This window comes from Elephas maximus, chromosome 5, assembly GCF_024166365.1.
Source record: "Elephas maximus indicus isolate mEleMax1 chromosome 5, mEleMax1 primary haplotype, whole genome shotgun sequence".
Classification (NCBI taxonomy): Eukaryota; Metazoa; Chordata; class Mammalia; order Proboscidea; family Elephantidae; genus Elephas; species Elephas maximus.
Window position 1 is genome coordinate 17956212 of NC_064823.1, and position 17256 is coordinate 17973467.

Sequence of the window (17256 nt, forward strand, 5' to 3'; positions counted from 1 at the left end):
TTTTTTCAGAGAGTATTATATCTACAATCCACTTAGAAGACCAGCCGGCATTATGAGAAATAAACTTAATGGGAGAGCTTGAGGTGCCATTTTGACATAAACCTAACATTTGCTCATATATAGTATGACAAGTGGAAGAGAAGATAAAAACAAGTTCATATACAGATCAATTATAAAAGCCTTGACAGAAAACCATAAGCAAAAAATTCCAGGATAAATTAAATAAGTCAGTTACACTTACAAAGCCATGAGGCAAAAAGTTCTATTAAAGAAAGTTATTTTATAATGAACAAGACCCAGGTATATGTTAAAATGTATGAAATAAATAATTGGTAAGGGCAAGTGCAAGGAAAATCTACTTATAAGCCCAGAATATTGTCAACAATCTACTCATAAGCATTTGACGAGCCTACGCATATGAATGCTTAAACAGAACAAAGAAAAGTAGTGTAGGCTTCATCCGACTACTCTGAACATTAGCTCCTTCATCCCCACCCCTCGTTTGTACAGACACTGTTCACCTTATCTTTAAAGTACATATTCTAGATAGGACATCCCTCATGGAAAAAGTGACCAGACAGGGCAAATTGATGCCACATGGTAGCACATCCCAATTTCAGAATTAAAAAGATTCTTTAAAAAATTAAAGTTAAGGAATATTTGACAACTCAAAGCAAAATACATCGAAACAAAATACAAAGATCTTAGGATAATGTCATATTTTTCCTCATTCTTTTTTATAGTTTTAACTACATAAAATGGGACCCTGGTTACCAAGATTCAGTTAACTCTTCCTATAAATCAAAACATCCACGTTAACAATTTACCTGGCTTTTGGCTGCATTTCCTATGGCTCTAGTTCTGGATCCCAAAGATATACAGGCCCTAAATAGAGAAAAAATAAAAAGTTTGTTCCCATGGCATTTTCATGTTACTGTGCTATTATTTTGCTTCTCCCTATACAAAAGCGAATTTTTTAAAATTTATATAATTATGTAGTCATATATTATTTTAAAAATCTATTTGATGTCAAGTCAATTCTGTCCCATGGTAACCCCATGTGTTGCAGAAGAAAAGTGTGTGCACCACAGGGTTTTCACGGCTGTGAACTTTCAAAAGCAGATCGCCAGGCCTTCCTTCTGTGGGAAACTCTGGGTTGGTTTGAACCACCGACCTTTCAGTTAGCAGCTGCACGCTTAACCATTTGTGCCACCCAGAACCGAAAGACTCTGTATTTTAAGAATTAAAAAAAAAAACAACTCCAAACCCACTGCCATTGATTCCAACTCATAGCGACCCCATAAAAAAAAAAGACCCCATACAAGGCTATAAATCTCTACGGAAGCAGCCTGTCACATTTTTCTACCACAGAGCCACTGGTGGTTTTGAACCACCAACCTTTCAGTTAGCAGATAATCGCTTTAACCAGGGCTCCTCTTTGAAGAATAGATTACTGCAAATCAGAATTTTACATAATTTTAAACTTTCCTAAATAATGGAATGGTGGTCAGAATAAATGTTAGAATTTTTTATAAACGGTATAGCTGCTGATGCTATGTTGGTCTCCAAAACTGTTTTTCAAATTCTACTGGTCTATGACCTACTAAAAACAATTGTATTCAGTAAGGCCAGACAGTTTGGATTCAAATCCTGGCTCTGCCACTTAACAGCTGAGTAACCTTGCGGAAATTCTATAACCATTATGTGCTTCAATTTCTCACTGGGAGACGGTGATAAAATACCTTCTCATAGTATTGTGTGAGGATTTAATGAGTGAATATAAGTAAGAGCTTTGGCAAATGCCTGGCATGTAATAAGTATTATATAAGCAATTCCTATGCTTATTACTGCATTTAAATGTAATTCTGCTTACAGAGTACAGAGTAGCATTTTCATCAAAATACCATTTCATGTTATGATGAAAGAAAACATTTCCATGGTTTCAATTATAGCTACAGAAAAATACTCGTTCAATTAACCATTATTTATAGGCTCTCTCTGTACACAAGCCACAACCCTGTTGTTGGAGAATTGATAGTCTAACAAAAAAAAATATACAGACTACAAAGGACTATAAGTGATATTAGCAAAGGAGAGAATAAACCACATCCAGATAACAGCGCTTAGGAAAAGCAAGAAGGTGATTTCTCAATTAGGACTTCAAGAAGAGTAAGCATTTAATATGTATCTGTGTTGTGGAAATGAGCATTCTTTGTATTCAGGAAAGTCCATTCTCAACATGACAGCAAGAGTGATTTCTCTTAAAGACTAAGCTCATAAAACTCCTCTGCTCAAAATCCTGCAATGGTGTGCTGTCTCACAAAGTAAAAGCTTCGGTCCCCCAACAACCAATAAAACCCTTCGTATTCTCTGCCAGAATAAAAATTTGCATATCCAATATAGCAAGCTAAAACTCATCTACCAGAAAAAATATAGATTTGCCATCTCTCAGACTGCTTTATAATCCCTCCTGCTCCCAACTCCAACATACTTCCCAATACTTCTAATTTTTCAATAATAGGCTACCATCATTTGATTGCACAAGAAGATCTTATTCTTTGGTTGACTGTCAAGAGTTTAACTTCTGCTAGAATATACTAGATTAATATGTTTCACACATGTATCACTTCACAGAGAAAGCTAAACAGTTACCATTATCAGTCTCTAAATTTAAAAGTAGACTTAATTTTTAAAGCCTAAAAAACTGTAAAATAGGGCTTGGAAATGTTCAGTTTCAAATATGTAGAAACCTACCTCAACACAGCTACAGGTCTTTAAACTTCTTCCGTCAATTTTCCAATTTTCTTTCAAAAAGATTCTAGAATACAATCACTAAATAGAAAATACCTGCCAATGACTTTCAGGAAAAAAAAAAATCAAATACCTATTCTCCCATAAATCTTCTACCTGACTTAATAATATAGAAGAAAATAGACACATTATATCACTTTAGACTAATGTGAACATTTGTACAGAAAAGGATATGGAATAGTTTATCTAAATGTATACAGTAGAATCCATTTAGTTATTAAAATTTTATTAATGATTATTTCAAGTACTATTTAGAAATTCCATCCTACACTTTAAAAGAAAAAAAAAAAAACAGGTTTACAATGTAGCTTAAACCTGTAATACCTAATCTGATGTTGACACCATAGTACTAGTCTCAGATTCCACAAAATTCTAAGCAAACAAAACTTCCAAAGGTCCCATGTCACATTCAGTGAGGGGAGGAATATAAAAATCCAATGACAGGATGCTACCTTAAGGAAGCTGTACGGTGAAACCCGTGAAAGCCGGAACTCCAGGGGACTGCCTTGTTGTTCTGGGTATCACAAGGTTTTCACCTTTGACGGGGCAGGCTTACCTGCTTGTTTTACTGGAAAATGTCTGCATATTCCTTTTCTAACAGGTTCCAGCTTTTGGAGGTTTCACTGTATTTGTATTTTCTCCTAAATTTTAAGATAAGTTTCTTTGGTTAATCCTTATAAAGCCTATTTTTATAAGGCTAAACCCGATTAGGTTGGAAAGACACATACTGCCTGCCAACTAAGAGATTTCTCCTAAGAAGTCAGTACTCTATTTGCCCGTATCTTATGGCATCTCCATTAAGGATCCAAAACCACTTAATTTTATCACTTAAGCTTTAAAAATAGCCCTACTTTTTTTCCTTCCCTCTTTCCCTTGCCAGTTTCTTAAGATCACAATTACTATTTATAGCCTCTTTGCTATCATTAAGTAACCAACCCCAGTGCCAGTAGATGCTAAGAAACACAATAGCTGGATTAACCATCTGAGAGGACAATCAGATTAAATCAAGGAGCCAATCCCTTATATTGTCAGTTTGGCTCTGAATCAAATTGTCTATTGCTGAGCAACTAGTTTCAACTATGGTAGCCAAGAGCAACATTTCTCAACCTTGGCATTATTGACATTTTTAAAATTCTTTGTGGTGGGGAGGAGATGTCCTGTGAATTATAGGATTTTAGAAGCATCCCTGGTCTTTACTGGCTAAATGCCAGCAGCACCTTCCTTGTCTAGTTGTGACAACCAGACGTATCTTCAGATATTGTCAGGGGTCTCCTGGGGGCAAAATCATCACAGGTGAGAACCACTGCCCTAGTTTATCATTTCTGCAACAGTGTTCTGTGGAACACAAATCCTTAGAGGTGCTCCTGAAAAAACGAGTTCTGTGCTTAAATTCAAATGTCTGGGGAACATATCCTTTTCTTGGAGAGTTTCGATGCTCATAAACAAATTACGAGATCTGAGAATTCCTGCAGTAAAGAAAGCATCTGATTGTTTCTCAAGCTTAGCTATTTGGAATAAGGTGCCCTAGAAGGGGGTGGAGGAGGAATGTTTTCAAAAGAACTGCCGTTTGCTTTCTAGCTTGCTATTTTTTGTTAGAAAAAGACTTCTAAACATATATAATTTAGTAATAACAAAGCTTCCAACTTTCCCTATGAAGAATGGATAAAACCTTAACACATAAAAAGGAATAACAAAGTTTCAAAATTCTTGGTAAACATAATAATTCATAAAGAAGTTCATAACTTAAAACCATTAACAGAAATCACACACATGTAGGTACGTCATTTAAAAAGCTGATTAGGTGGAGAATTCTCTTAAAATTTTACCTAGGTCAAAGATAAATATCACTATATAATAATTTTAAAGTTCTTTTGATTCTGACTGCCTAGACCAGGGGTATGCAACCTACTGCCTGCTACCCATGTTTATAAATAAAGCTTTGCCAGAACACAGCCATACTCACTAATTTGTATTGTATGTCTATGTCTATTCTTGCACTACATCTGTAACACTGAGTAGTTGTGACAGAGACTGTATGCCTGGCAAAAACTAAAATATTCATTATCTGGCCTTTTATATAAAGCATGCTAATGCCTGACGTAGAGATCTTACTGCCAATATTAGAAAATTTAACTTTAAACAGGAGAAGGCTTGCATGTTGCTATGATGCTGAACAGGTTTCAGCTGAGCTTTCAGACTAAGACACACTAGGAACAAAGCCCTGGCTATTTACTCCTAAAAATCAGCCAATGAAAACCCTATGGATCAAAATAGTCCAGTCTCACTGTACATGGGGATGCTACGAGTCTGGGGCCAACTTGACTGTGGTGAACAACAGAATAATGCAGAATTCAAGTTTCTATTCAGAGAATACCTAACCATTCTAAACCATCACATACAATTTTATATGTGTGAGGTATGATACTTTGCTGACATTACCTTATTTTTTCATTCTCATACTCTCAAGATGTCTCAATTCTTTTTTACAGATATGTAATCTGAGGCTTAGAATCCCTGTGTGGTGTAAATGGTTAATGTACCTGGCTGCTTACTGAAAGGTTGGAGGTTCAAGTCACCTCAAAGGCGCCCTGGAAGAATGGCCTGGTGATTCACTTCTGAAAAATCAGCCATTGAAAACCCTACAATGCACAGCTCTACTCTGGCACACATAGGGTTGCCATAAGTTGGACTCGACTCCATGGCAACTGGTTTGTTTTGTTTTTTAAACTAAGGCTTAGAGAGGTTAGATAAATTAGATACCCGACTAATAACTGACAGAACTAAAACTCCAATCTAAGCCTTCCAAATTAAAAGTCCACATTATACCGTCTCACTTTCAGAAATCATTAAAAAAAAAAAAAAAAAAAGACAGACCCTGCTGTTTGCCCTTTGCTTTCAAAGTGTCTCTGCAACCATGAGTGCTTGGGCAGGGGGAGAGGGGAAAGGGATGAGGCAAGCGGGGTAGAGGCAGATGAACTCCCCTTGACTGGAGGGGTACTAGCATTCCCATACTGGAGCTTACAAAGGAGCCCTGGTGGTGCAAATGGTTAAGCGCTCAGCTGCTAACCAAAAGGTTGGTAGTTCGAACCTATCCAGCAGCACCACAGGACAAAGTCCAGGTAATCCGCTTGCATAAGGATTATAGACAAAGAAAACTCTATGGGGCAGTTCTACTCTGTCACATGGGGTCACTATGACTTGAAATCGACTTGGAGGCATACAACAACAAGATCTTTTAAGGGTAAATAGTGTCACTGGGACAAAGATCACAAGTAAACCTACTCAACTCTTTAACATTTAAAAAAATTACTAAAAGAAGATAGCAGTCACATAACTAAAAACTTTTTTTCTGATTTTTACTTTCTTGTTGTTGAGAATATGCACAGCAAAACATACACCAATTCAACAGTTTCTACACACTTTGAGTTGGGCAACCATTCTTGTCCTTTTTTGAGTTGTTCTTTTCTAACACAAACTCACTGTCCCCAAAGGTTCCCATCCAATCTTTTGAGTTGCTGTTGTCCACTCAACCCCATATAAATCTCAAAAGAACATAATGCTTGAGTCAGACACTTGTTACTAGTTAAGCTAAACTACTGTTCGATTCCAAGATGACTTCAGGTAATATTTTTGGTTTAAGGATTAAAGACTATCTCAGGACAATAGTTTCAGGGGTTCATCCAACCTTCTTGGCTCCAGGAAGCCTCGAGTTTGTGAGAATTTGAAATTTTATCCTGCATTTTCACACTTTTGACCAGGATTCTTCTACTGAATTTTTGACCAAAATGTCCAGTAATAGTAGCTAGGCACTATACAGTTCTTCTGATCTAATGATAAAGGAGGCATCTGTTTATGGCAGTAATTACGACAAATTCCGTATCCTCCTCCTTTCCTGACTAGCCTTCTTCCTCTGTTGCTCCAGGTGAACAGAGACCAATTATTGTGCCTTGGATGGCTGCTTGCAAGCTTTTAAGACCCCAAGCACTATGCAATGGGTTAGGCGGTAGAAAGAAGCACTAAACACATTATTAGGCCAATTAACTGGGATGTCCCATGAAACCGTAAAAAAATTATTAATTGCATGTTAAACATCTGAAGCTCACATACTATGTTACTAAATTGTAATTAGTGTTCTTTGCCTTCTAGAAACTTTTCAAAATTTCTCACTCACAGATTTAAAGTCACAACTATAGATTCATTTTGTTTTGTTGACGATAATGTATTAAAAGACTTTTCATAGTCCTAGCTGTGGCCACGTCAAAGTGCTAGCCATCTGCCCTTCCATCACCTCAGAACCTTCAGCATAATTTGAATTAAAAAAAAAAAGCAAAAGCGTTCATTGAAATTTTGTTTGTAAATGGCAAAATAAGTTGAAATGTTGATTAACAGTTTATCCACCAACAGAATACTGTACAGTCGTTAAAAAGAATGAGGTAAATTAAGAGATATGTACGGACTTGAGAAGGTATTTAACAACGTATTTTGAGATGAAAAAAACTATTTGCAAAATACTTTGTTACAAAACAAAGAAAAAAACCCAGCTGAATACATATATTCACATACTTTTCTAAAACTATAAGTGTACACGCTAAGCTTTAGGAGGTAGTTAAGAAGGGACAAAGGGGTGGAGGGGGGACTTCTTACTTTCTGTCATTATTCAGCATTTAAAACATTTTAAATCAAAGTTAATATAAGCTCACAGAAAAATATATAAACAAAATCAGCTCATACAGTACGAAGACTATTCGACAGAAAAGGTAGATGTATTCTCCTCCCCATAAACTGCTATCACCATAAAAAGTCCTCCTACCCAGCTACAACCACTGTTAACCTCTGGAGTTTGGCATTGTCTATGTACAGTTATTTTTAGTTCCCCAGTAAACAATTTCTACTTTTGTGCATTGAGGAGGATACCTCACATTTCTGAAAAGTAGTGTATAAACAGTACTTTCCCCTATTTCAGATGAGTCATACACTTATAAAGACACAGAGTGAACATTAAGTCAGATAACCAGAGAACTGAGTATTAAGACTGATCATACATAATTTTGATAAAACCAACAAAACACCTAATAAAAATCTTTTGATAACACCTTCATTTAAAAATCAATGTTTCCTCATTGTAAAATGTTCTTAAAAATTCAAAACATTATAAAACCATATTAAAAGCATCCCTCCATAATTCTACTTCCAAAAAAAATTCATTGATAGTTTATAGCCTTTCCCACTTTCTGCTGTTTATACTAACATGTTTGTGTGTGTGTATATATATATATTTTTAACGAATCTTTACATATTCTTAAAGCATATTAAAACAACATTTTAAAGTAAGATAATATTTCTTACAAACTGGCTAAAAATAAATGAGTTTATTGATGGTAGAGCAAAGATTGTTCCCTGTACAATAACTGCCCAGCCAGGTTATTTGTCCCTTTGATTGTTTAAAAAAAAAAAAAAAATTTTTTTTTTTTTTTTTTACACTTTGATTGTTACACTCCTATTAAACTAGCATGTACATACCCATCCTTTTGCCAATGGTTAACGGAAAGACACTGGGGTTCTGGAGTCAGAGAGGCCCACAACTGAATCTGCTTCATTACTTACTAATTCTGGGAAAAGTTACTTAACTTTGCTTTAGGCTTCATATGGATAAAAGATAACTAGTATTCCTTAACTCATAGAACTGTTGTGGTTAAAGTGTGACAGCGCAAGCACAGTGCTTGGCACATAACAAATCGCTGTTATCAACACAAGCCAACATGTTATGGTTGACCGTAAACTTTAACATGACATTGAATTAGGAGTCTTGGCTGCAGGTTTTTCTTTCTATGACTGAAACTATCACCGTGGTATATTTAAACCTGGAATGGAAATTCTAAACGCCACATCTATACTTGAACAATACGAACATGTCTAAGGCCTTAAAAATGTGTATACAGTAATTCCACTTCTAGGAATTTATTTGAAGGAATTAAGAATGAAAAATTTAGTTACAAAGATAGTTATTGTAGTACTATTATAAGAACAAAATATCATAACCTGAATGTCCAACAGGGGATGGATTAAATTAAGGTAATGTTTATACAAGCACTAAATAAAGCTGACAATACAGAAACATGTTTTACATAAAGAGGTTACCAAACAACATCATCTCTCTTACCCCTGAAAACACATACATAGAAACCATCTGGAAGTTTCATTTCTGGATATAGGAATTATTTTTATTTTCATCTTCTAATGTATCTGTATTTTCTAAAATGAGCATGTATCATTTGTGTCATAATGAAAAAAAAAGCAATGCTAAAAAAATTGTTAATTTTTTCCCTCTTCAATTTATAAATGATGTTAATTTCTTCATCTTCAACTTATGCATGAGATGAAGAGAGGCTAGTACAAGCACTCTTAATTTTATAGATGGTGAATTTGAAGAATAGGTTAAATTACTTGCCCTTGATTGTAGGCCAAAACTTAATTCTTTTTCATTAAACTGTTTTTCTTAGTTATGCATGGGACCCTCCCATGCATACAAAATCAAGTACTTACATAATGAAAGAAAAATGATGTATGGGTACTAGAATCAACTGAACAGAACACTTCCTTTTTCCCTATGATGTCATGACATATTTGCATCTTAGAAATACCTCTGTCATATTACCTTGATGTTAGCAACTGGAATATGGAAAAAAATTGAAAAGCTGGATTATTTCCTGTGTTATTAAATACTATACGGTGTATTAGAGAAGTTAAAGGCCATCTAATAGTTATGCCTTTTTCATGATAGGCACTCAATAAATATCAATGAATAAATGTCCTGGGATCAGAAAGGGCTGTTTTCTCACAATAGTTTGAACCCCACAAAGTACACATGCAGTGTAAGAACACTGGACTACTGTAAAGTATTAGTTCAGTAATACCAAAAGATATCCCTGAGGCAAACGACAGTGCATAGCTCTATATACTATGTGATCAACGGAAAGAAGGGCAGAGTTGCTAATGCAAACAAAGTGATAACATGATCCTTCCGCCTTTAGAATATGCTAGTTTGGATTAGGCTCATTAAATCTAAAAATCAGTATTGACTTTCTTACACACAAATCAGAAATATTGTACCAAATCTCAGCCACACAGAATTAGTCTATGTGTGTAAGTGCCTAACAACAGTAACAAAGAGACTTCTAGAAAACTCAAATGAGCAGCCTAATTTTTAAGGCTCTGCAAGTCTGGCTAGGCTCTTTAAATAGTCACAGACTCTCCAGTAAAGAGATTTCTGAGCCTGGAAATGCTTTTTTTTTTTTTTTTTTTAAATATAGTTCTGGTTCCTCAGCTTTAAGGATTAGGAGAATGTCCACCCCACGTCTCACTTTTTTCCATAGGTTAATAAGTCCCTGAAGCCAAAGACTGCCCCCATCAACCTCTGCTCTGCTGAAAGAGAGTGCATTTGCTGGTCCTTTTCGGGCAGAAGCCCATATTTGTTATGGGTTAGGTGTGCTCCTACAACAAAATCTTGTAGAGGTGAATTCGTAGTTTGAGATTACAGCTTCTGCCTCTCCTTGTACATAAATGCCAGAAAAGCACGCAAAAGGAAGAAGAGTTCTAATAGTACCATGAGGCGTACCTGACATATACCCATATTTGAGGAACAACCATTAAAAATTTCAACAAGAAATACAATGTATACATGTAGAAAAGGTGGTATAAAACCTTCTAGAATATTCTTTGAAAGAAACCAAACTAATCTACTGTAAGTAATCTACTGTTCAACACCCACTTGCCATATTTTAAAAACAGCTTCAAAACCCAGAGTTTAAATTATCTGTAAAATTGTAGTAACTTAGACTTTTAAAGGCTTAGCTTAATAATCTTGGTTAAGATTAGTTTCATTTAAACAAAAGTATTATATTTTGGACAATCCTAAAGGGTCAAATTAATATGTTTAATATTTTTCCACTGAAAATAATACATGAAGAGTTGCCTTCCTCATAAAATTGTTGGCAACAAGAGCCTACAACAAGAAGCTAGTTTTTCATACTCCTCTCTCGCTTAATTATATTCTTTGCCAACAAACTTCCCAGACCAGAAAACAATGGAACATGTGGGAACATGTTTCCATGATCTAATGCCACCTCTTTTTCTTCCAAGTCTTTCGTCAAGTGTTCACAATAGACCCATTCCACAGTCATGTTAATACAGGGCAGTCGCCTCCACTCTAACAATTCATTCTGAAGAAACACTTTTTTTTTTTTTAACCGCTTGGCTTTTTCCTTAATTCATGAACATTACCAATACATAAGACCAAAGTCTCCCATCCCTAACTCTCGCCCTATTAGTGAAAAAAGCACGACGGCAACGGCGTAGCCTACGCCCCTGGAAACCGGTCTGATTACCTTGAGCTCTCAAGGGCAACGGGGTAAAACCCTGTCATCCCCGCGCCCCCGCCAATGGCTTTCGGGGCCAGATGAACCTGCAGCTCATCTTTAAGTTTTCACTTCTCATTTTTCTGAGAGGGAGCTGGGATCCAGAGGGATGGGGAAAAGAGGAAAGGTGGAATGAATGAAGAACTCTCCACTCAACCAGCGCGGGATGCGGGCCCGCGGCCGACGACGCAAACCCCACCAGCAGCAACCGCAGACCTTTCTCCAACGTCCGGAAAGCCGAGGCAGTCCCTCACCAATCCCTCTCCCGCAACCTAAAGCGCGGATGCCGGGGGACAGCGGGGCGGGAGGTGGTGTGGGTACAGACGAAGAGATGCACAGCCTATGGGAGTTAAGCCCCTTGCCCTTGAAGCAAAAGCAGCTTTGCCGGCGACTTAGTCCGACTCTCACCCAGGCCCGCCAACCAGCGGTCTCCAGAGACTGCAGCTGATGGACTGCACCTGTCATCTCAGAGCTCGGCGCGCACCAGAGGGACATCAGAGGAAACCAGCAGGCGGGGCAGAATGGAGGATTTGGAGAAAATGTTTCTTGGCGTCGGGGTTACGACCAGGAGAGGCACTTACGGTGTGCATCTGTCGCTGTACTCATTGGCGATGGTCTCGATGCCGCCACTCCTCGCTACTGCGATGTAGCAGTTGAGAAAGCCGAGGTCAATGCCAACCACAGACATCCCGCCGCCTGATGAACGGGGTACTGGTGCTGAAACCTCCGGTGCGGGAACCGCGTCCTCTTCCGAGCTGTTGCTGCTGGGATTGCGACTCCTACGAGAAGCAAAGGAGGGATGACGCGAAGCCGCTACGCAGAAAATCTAGGGCAGGGCGTCGGGGAACCGGGTAGGGGAAGGAGTCTGCCCCCGCCGCAGCCTCCGCCGGGTCCAGTCTCCTCGGTCTCTCCCACTGCGGGTCGGCGGCCTCAAACCGGCAGTTACTGGGATCTGCGCCTGCGCGCTCGGCCGCCGGGGAGGTGCGCGAGCCGCCACTCCGGGCCCGAAGCTGCTCCCGGCCTCGGTTTCGGCCGCTTCCGTCAGCACTCGGGCAACGGCTGCCCGAATAGCCGCGGGTTCGAGAAAGATCTGGAAAATGGAGGGAGCTGGGCCGGCCAGGGAGTGGGAGGGAGGGGAAGGCGGAGCAGGGGAGGAGCAGAAGGGCGAGAAGGGGAGGCTGAGTTGGCTAGCTCGCCGTCCCGCGGCAGCTAGGCGCACTGCATCCGGGCTAGGCGAGAGGCGGCCGCAGGGCCGGGCGGGTTGGTGACTGTGTTTTGAAGCACCTTGTTTTGTCGTTTTGGCAACTAGAATCATGCCTATACAGCGGGAGGGCACTGCGGAGGCTTGCCCAGTCAGGCGCACAGCATGGCAGGCCCCGACCTGGCGCTGCCGCCTCGCCTCTTCCTCTCAGGGGGGCCCGCCCGCCGCCCGCTCACCCACCCGCCGGCCTCGCCGCCCCGAGGGGCCCATGTGCGGCGCTCTGCAGTCTGGGCGCGCGGCCCACCCCGCCGCACTCGGCTCTGTGAGGTGGCACCCATTGTGCCGCGCGGCCGCCCTCAAGGGGCGCCTCCGATCCCCTAGGAATGAAGTTTTTATCGCTTCACAAGCTACAGTCTCCTGTGTGAAAGTCGACTGAGAATTTTACGGCTTTTTTTTTCTTCTTCCAGGGTTTGAAACATCAAAAGCCATACGTCTGTCAAGAAACGAACACACTGACAGTTTCCCCTCATGTTTCTTCCTTTAAACCATTTTAAAAGACGCAGTCTCCTTCATTGACTCTTACCTCTAAAAACCGGTTTTACAAGAAAGTGACCTTAACTTTGTGTATCACTATGGCACCAGCCAACCTTGGCTCCAGCCGCTGCCCTTTGGCCCGCAGAAAAGGAGCCTGGTGTGATTCTGCCCGTCTTCTTTATTTGATGAGCATTGTGTTTCGTCTGCTAAAAATTGAACCAAGTTATATTTTACACTTACGAAGTTTGGGTGCCTCGTTTCTTCTTGCCCAATTCTTTGTGTTTTTCGTGTTGTGTTTCTTGTTCCGTATTTGTTGCTGCCTTGAAAATAGGCGTGGGATTTTTACCAGATTCTTTAGTGCCCTCATTGTTCCCAGATATCCATTTCTTAAAAGAACTTAGACTTTTTACTACTATCAATGCTGCAACAGCAGCAGCAGCAAATGTGGCTAGAGCTCCTGCTGCTGTTACTATGAAGAACACGAAATCCATTTTCAAGGGAAATACTGAGGAAAATGGAATGTACAGTACTGTACCCAGTGGTCTCTCCACATTAGGGAATCACACCTCTCTTCTCCTGTGCCTTCATTTCACCAGCAGACAAAAGATCCGGCCTCTAGAGGTCGACGCCGGTTTCTCAGGGTGCGCAGGACTTCACTTCCCAGCAGGCAGTGCGCGAACAAAGCGGGATTGGGTACTGTGGCCCCGTCAGAACCCGCGGCCCAGTTCAGCCTCAGTCCTGCTGGAGGGCCCGGGGCTTCTAACACCTCTTCTCACTTACGGCTTTAGCCGTCATCCTTTGGGCCCACCACCATCTAGGTTTATTCCAGAACATCTTGAAACTCTTTTGGGGCCATTTATCCAAGCTTCTTGTTTGAGAATGATTTTTGTATAATAAACTGCTTAAAATATCAAGGCATAAAGAAACAGTTGCAGTCAAAAGCAAGGAGGTCATCACATTCCTTAAAATCACTGGAAGTGAGAGTACCTAGTGGTTAAAAGCGTGATGGACATTGGGGTCACACAAATTTGAGTTGTGGTCCTAGGCTGTCCTAACTTTCTAGCTGTGTGACCTTTGGAAAGTTACTTAACTCTCCAAAGCCTAAGCTAAGAATCTGTTAAAATGAAGACAAAGATATCAACTGGGATGATTTTATGATTATATAAGATAATGTATGTATACCAGTACTGCCTGGCACACCGAAACGGCAATAAAACTTACCTGTCTAACCCACCAGCCACAGTGGCAGTCAACTTTCCTAAAGATTACTGCCTTGGAAACCGTATGGAGCAGTTCTACTCTATCCTATAGGGTCACTACGAGTCAGAATCTACTCAACGGTTTGGGTTTTTGGTATACGTATCTGTTACTAGAATATAGGAAAGATATTGATTTATGTATATTAATCATGGATCCAGCAAACTTGTACTCTTATATTTGTAGTTTCTTGGATTTTTTGTGTATAGAATCATATGGTCTGGGTAATAACTAATTTTTTCTTCATTTTTAATCTTTATAAACCCAAAAACTCACTGCCGTCGAGTTGATTCTGACCCATAGCGACCCTATAGGACAGAGTAGAACTGCTCCATAGAGTTTCCAAAGAGCGCCTGGCAGATTTGAACTGCTGACCTCTTGGTTAGCAGCCCTAGCACTTAGCCACTATGCCACCAGCGTTTCCATTAATCTTTATATCTCTTACTATTTTTTTCTATGTTACCTAAGCTCTCCAGCACAATGTTGAATATAAGCAGTAGTGATAAGTATCCTCATCTTGTCCCTAACATTAAAGAAAACACTTGTTTATGAAGTAATAAGGCTAACAAAATTCTCTTCCATTCCTAGTTTGCTAAGAGTTTTTCTTATAAGTGGATACTGAAGTTTAACAAATGTTATTCAGCATTTATTGAAATTTTTTCCCATCATTTATTCTGTTAATGCGGTGATAAAGTCAGGTAGGTCATGATGGTTTTGTTTTGTTCTTGGATACATGGAATTTGGCTTGTGATTATTTTAGGAGTTTCGCATCTATATTATAAGTGAGATTCGGCTTGAATTTTCCTTTCTTTACTGTTTGTTGAATTTTGGTATTAAGCTTTATACTAGCCTCATAGAGGTTGTACTGTACCAGGCTCGAATATACATACCATGGACTGCCAAAAGAATGAATGAATTTGTCTTGGAAGACATACAGCCAGAATGCTCCTTAGAAGCAAGGATGGTGAGACTTCATCTCACATACGTTGGACATGTTATCAGGAAGCATCAGTCCCTGGAGAAGACATCATGCTTGGTAAAGCAGAGAGTCAGTAAAAAAGAGAAAGACCCTCAATGAGATAGATTGACACAGTGGCTCCAACAATGGACTCAAAGATAACAACGATCGTGAAGATGGAACAGGACCGGGCAGTGTTTCATTCTGTTGTACATATGGTCGCTATGAGTTAGAACCAACTCGACAGTACCTAACAACAACAAACTCATGGAAGAAGTTGAGAAGGTTTCTTTTTTTTTCTTTTGTAAAGTTTAGGTAAGACAAGCCTGGAAACCATCTTGGCCTGGAGCATTTTTATCAGTAAATTTATGACCACTAATTAAATTTCTTTAAAGTTTATAGTGTATTTATATTTTCTACTATTTCTCAAATCAATATTGGTTATATTTTTTGTAGAAAATTTATAATTTCATCTAGGTTTTCAAATCTTTTTGCATAAAATTTATAGTATTCATTTCTGATTTTAAAATTAACTTCTGTAGCTATATGTCCATCTTTTCCATTCTTAATATTGTTTATTTGAATCTCCTTTTTCTTGCCTCCTCTTACTAAAAGAATTTGTTAAAAGAACCTGCTTTTGGTTTTCTTGTCCTCTTTATTGTGTGTCTTTGTTTTCTATTTCATCTGCTCTTACTTCCTCCTGTAATTTTGTTTACTCTTCCTTTTCTAATTTCCAGAGTTGAACACCTAGCTCATTTTCAGATTTTCTTTTCAAATACATACATTTAAAGCTATAAATTTCCTACTAGGTACCATTTTAGCTGCCTGAATTTTAAACAATCGAGTTAGAAGAGTAGGCAGATGGAGATAAAAATATGAGCTTTATTACTAATAACATTGATAAAGAAACTTGTGATGTAATGGTTTAGTGTTTGCCTGCTAACCGAAAGGTCAGTGGTTTGAACCCACCAGCCACTGCATGGAAGAAAGATGTCGCAATGCTTCCATAAAGATTACAGCCTAGGAAACCCTATGGGACTGTTCTATTCTGTCACATAGGGTTGATATGTGTCAGAGTTGACTCAATGGCACACAACAGTCACAATAATAAACCTTAGTTGTATTGGTGTACGTTGGGGCCTGCTCCTATAAAACTTGTATCAAGGAGGAAGAAAGTAGAACATGTACACGCTCCCAAGAGAAGTGAAAAAGTGGCTAAGATATTCCCAAATTCACTGTCACGTCTGTATTTAAGGACTTAAGAGTCTGTATTTTTCCTTTTATATAAAAGACAGTGTTTATTTAGGTTTACCAATAGGCAGAGGGTAGTAATATGTTTATCAATGTCTTTACTTGGTTGCTTCTTGCATCTTTCTCCTTTCTTCTGGGCTGTTTTCTTCCAGTAATTCTTTCAGCAAAGTCTCTCAACGGCGAACTCAGTTTTCCTTTGTCTCAAAATTTTACTTTATGCTTTTGAATAATATCTTAGCTGAATATAGAATTCTAGAGTGACAGTTACTTTCCCCTATCTTTTTACACCCATTATTTTGACAAAAGGAACCCTGGTGGCACAAACGTTAAGCACTTGGCCATTAACCAAAAGTTTGGAGGTTCAAACCCACCCAGAGACTCCACGGAAGAAAGACTTGTGATCTGCTTCTGTAAATGTAAAGATTAAATTCTGTAAATGTAAAGATTAGGGCCAAGAAAACTCTATGGGACAGTTCTACTGTCACATGTCAAAATTGACTTCATGGCACCTAAAAAGAACAGTGTTGATGAGTCTAAATATTCTTTTGTAGGTCATTAAGGGAGTCCTGGTAGCACGGTGGTTAAAGTGGTCGCCTGCTAACTGAAAGGTCAGTGGTTCAAAACCACCAGCGGTTCCTGGAAGAAAGATGTGGCAGTTGGCTTCAGTAGAGATTTACAGCCTCAGAAACCCTAGGGGCCTGCTATGATTTGAAACTGACAACAGTGGGTTTGGTAGGTCATTAAGTTTGTCCTTTCTTTCGTCTTTGATATTTTGCAGTTTCATTATGATGTATGTAAGTATGGATTTATTTTTAATTTTTTTTTTTTAA

The 17256-nt window shown here is 39.0% G+C and overlaps 1 protein-coding gene across 1 annotated transcript in view; it reads right to left on the reverse strand.

The window, feature by feature from the left end:
- Positions 1-11913, reverse strand: part of HSPA4L (heat shock protein family A (Hsp70) member 4 like) — a 53341-nt gene extending 41428 nt beyond the window's left edge. Inside the window, exons 1-2 of the mRNA XM_049885362.1 lie at positions 11807-11913; positions 828-885 (exon numbers count right to left, since the gene is read on the reverse strand). Coding sequence (XP_049741319.1) covers positions 828-885; positions 11807-11913 — 165 coding nt within the window. The remainder of the gene's footprint in view (positions 1-827; positions 886-11806) is intronic.
- Between the last annotated feature and the right edge of the window lie 5343 nt (positions 11914-17256).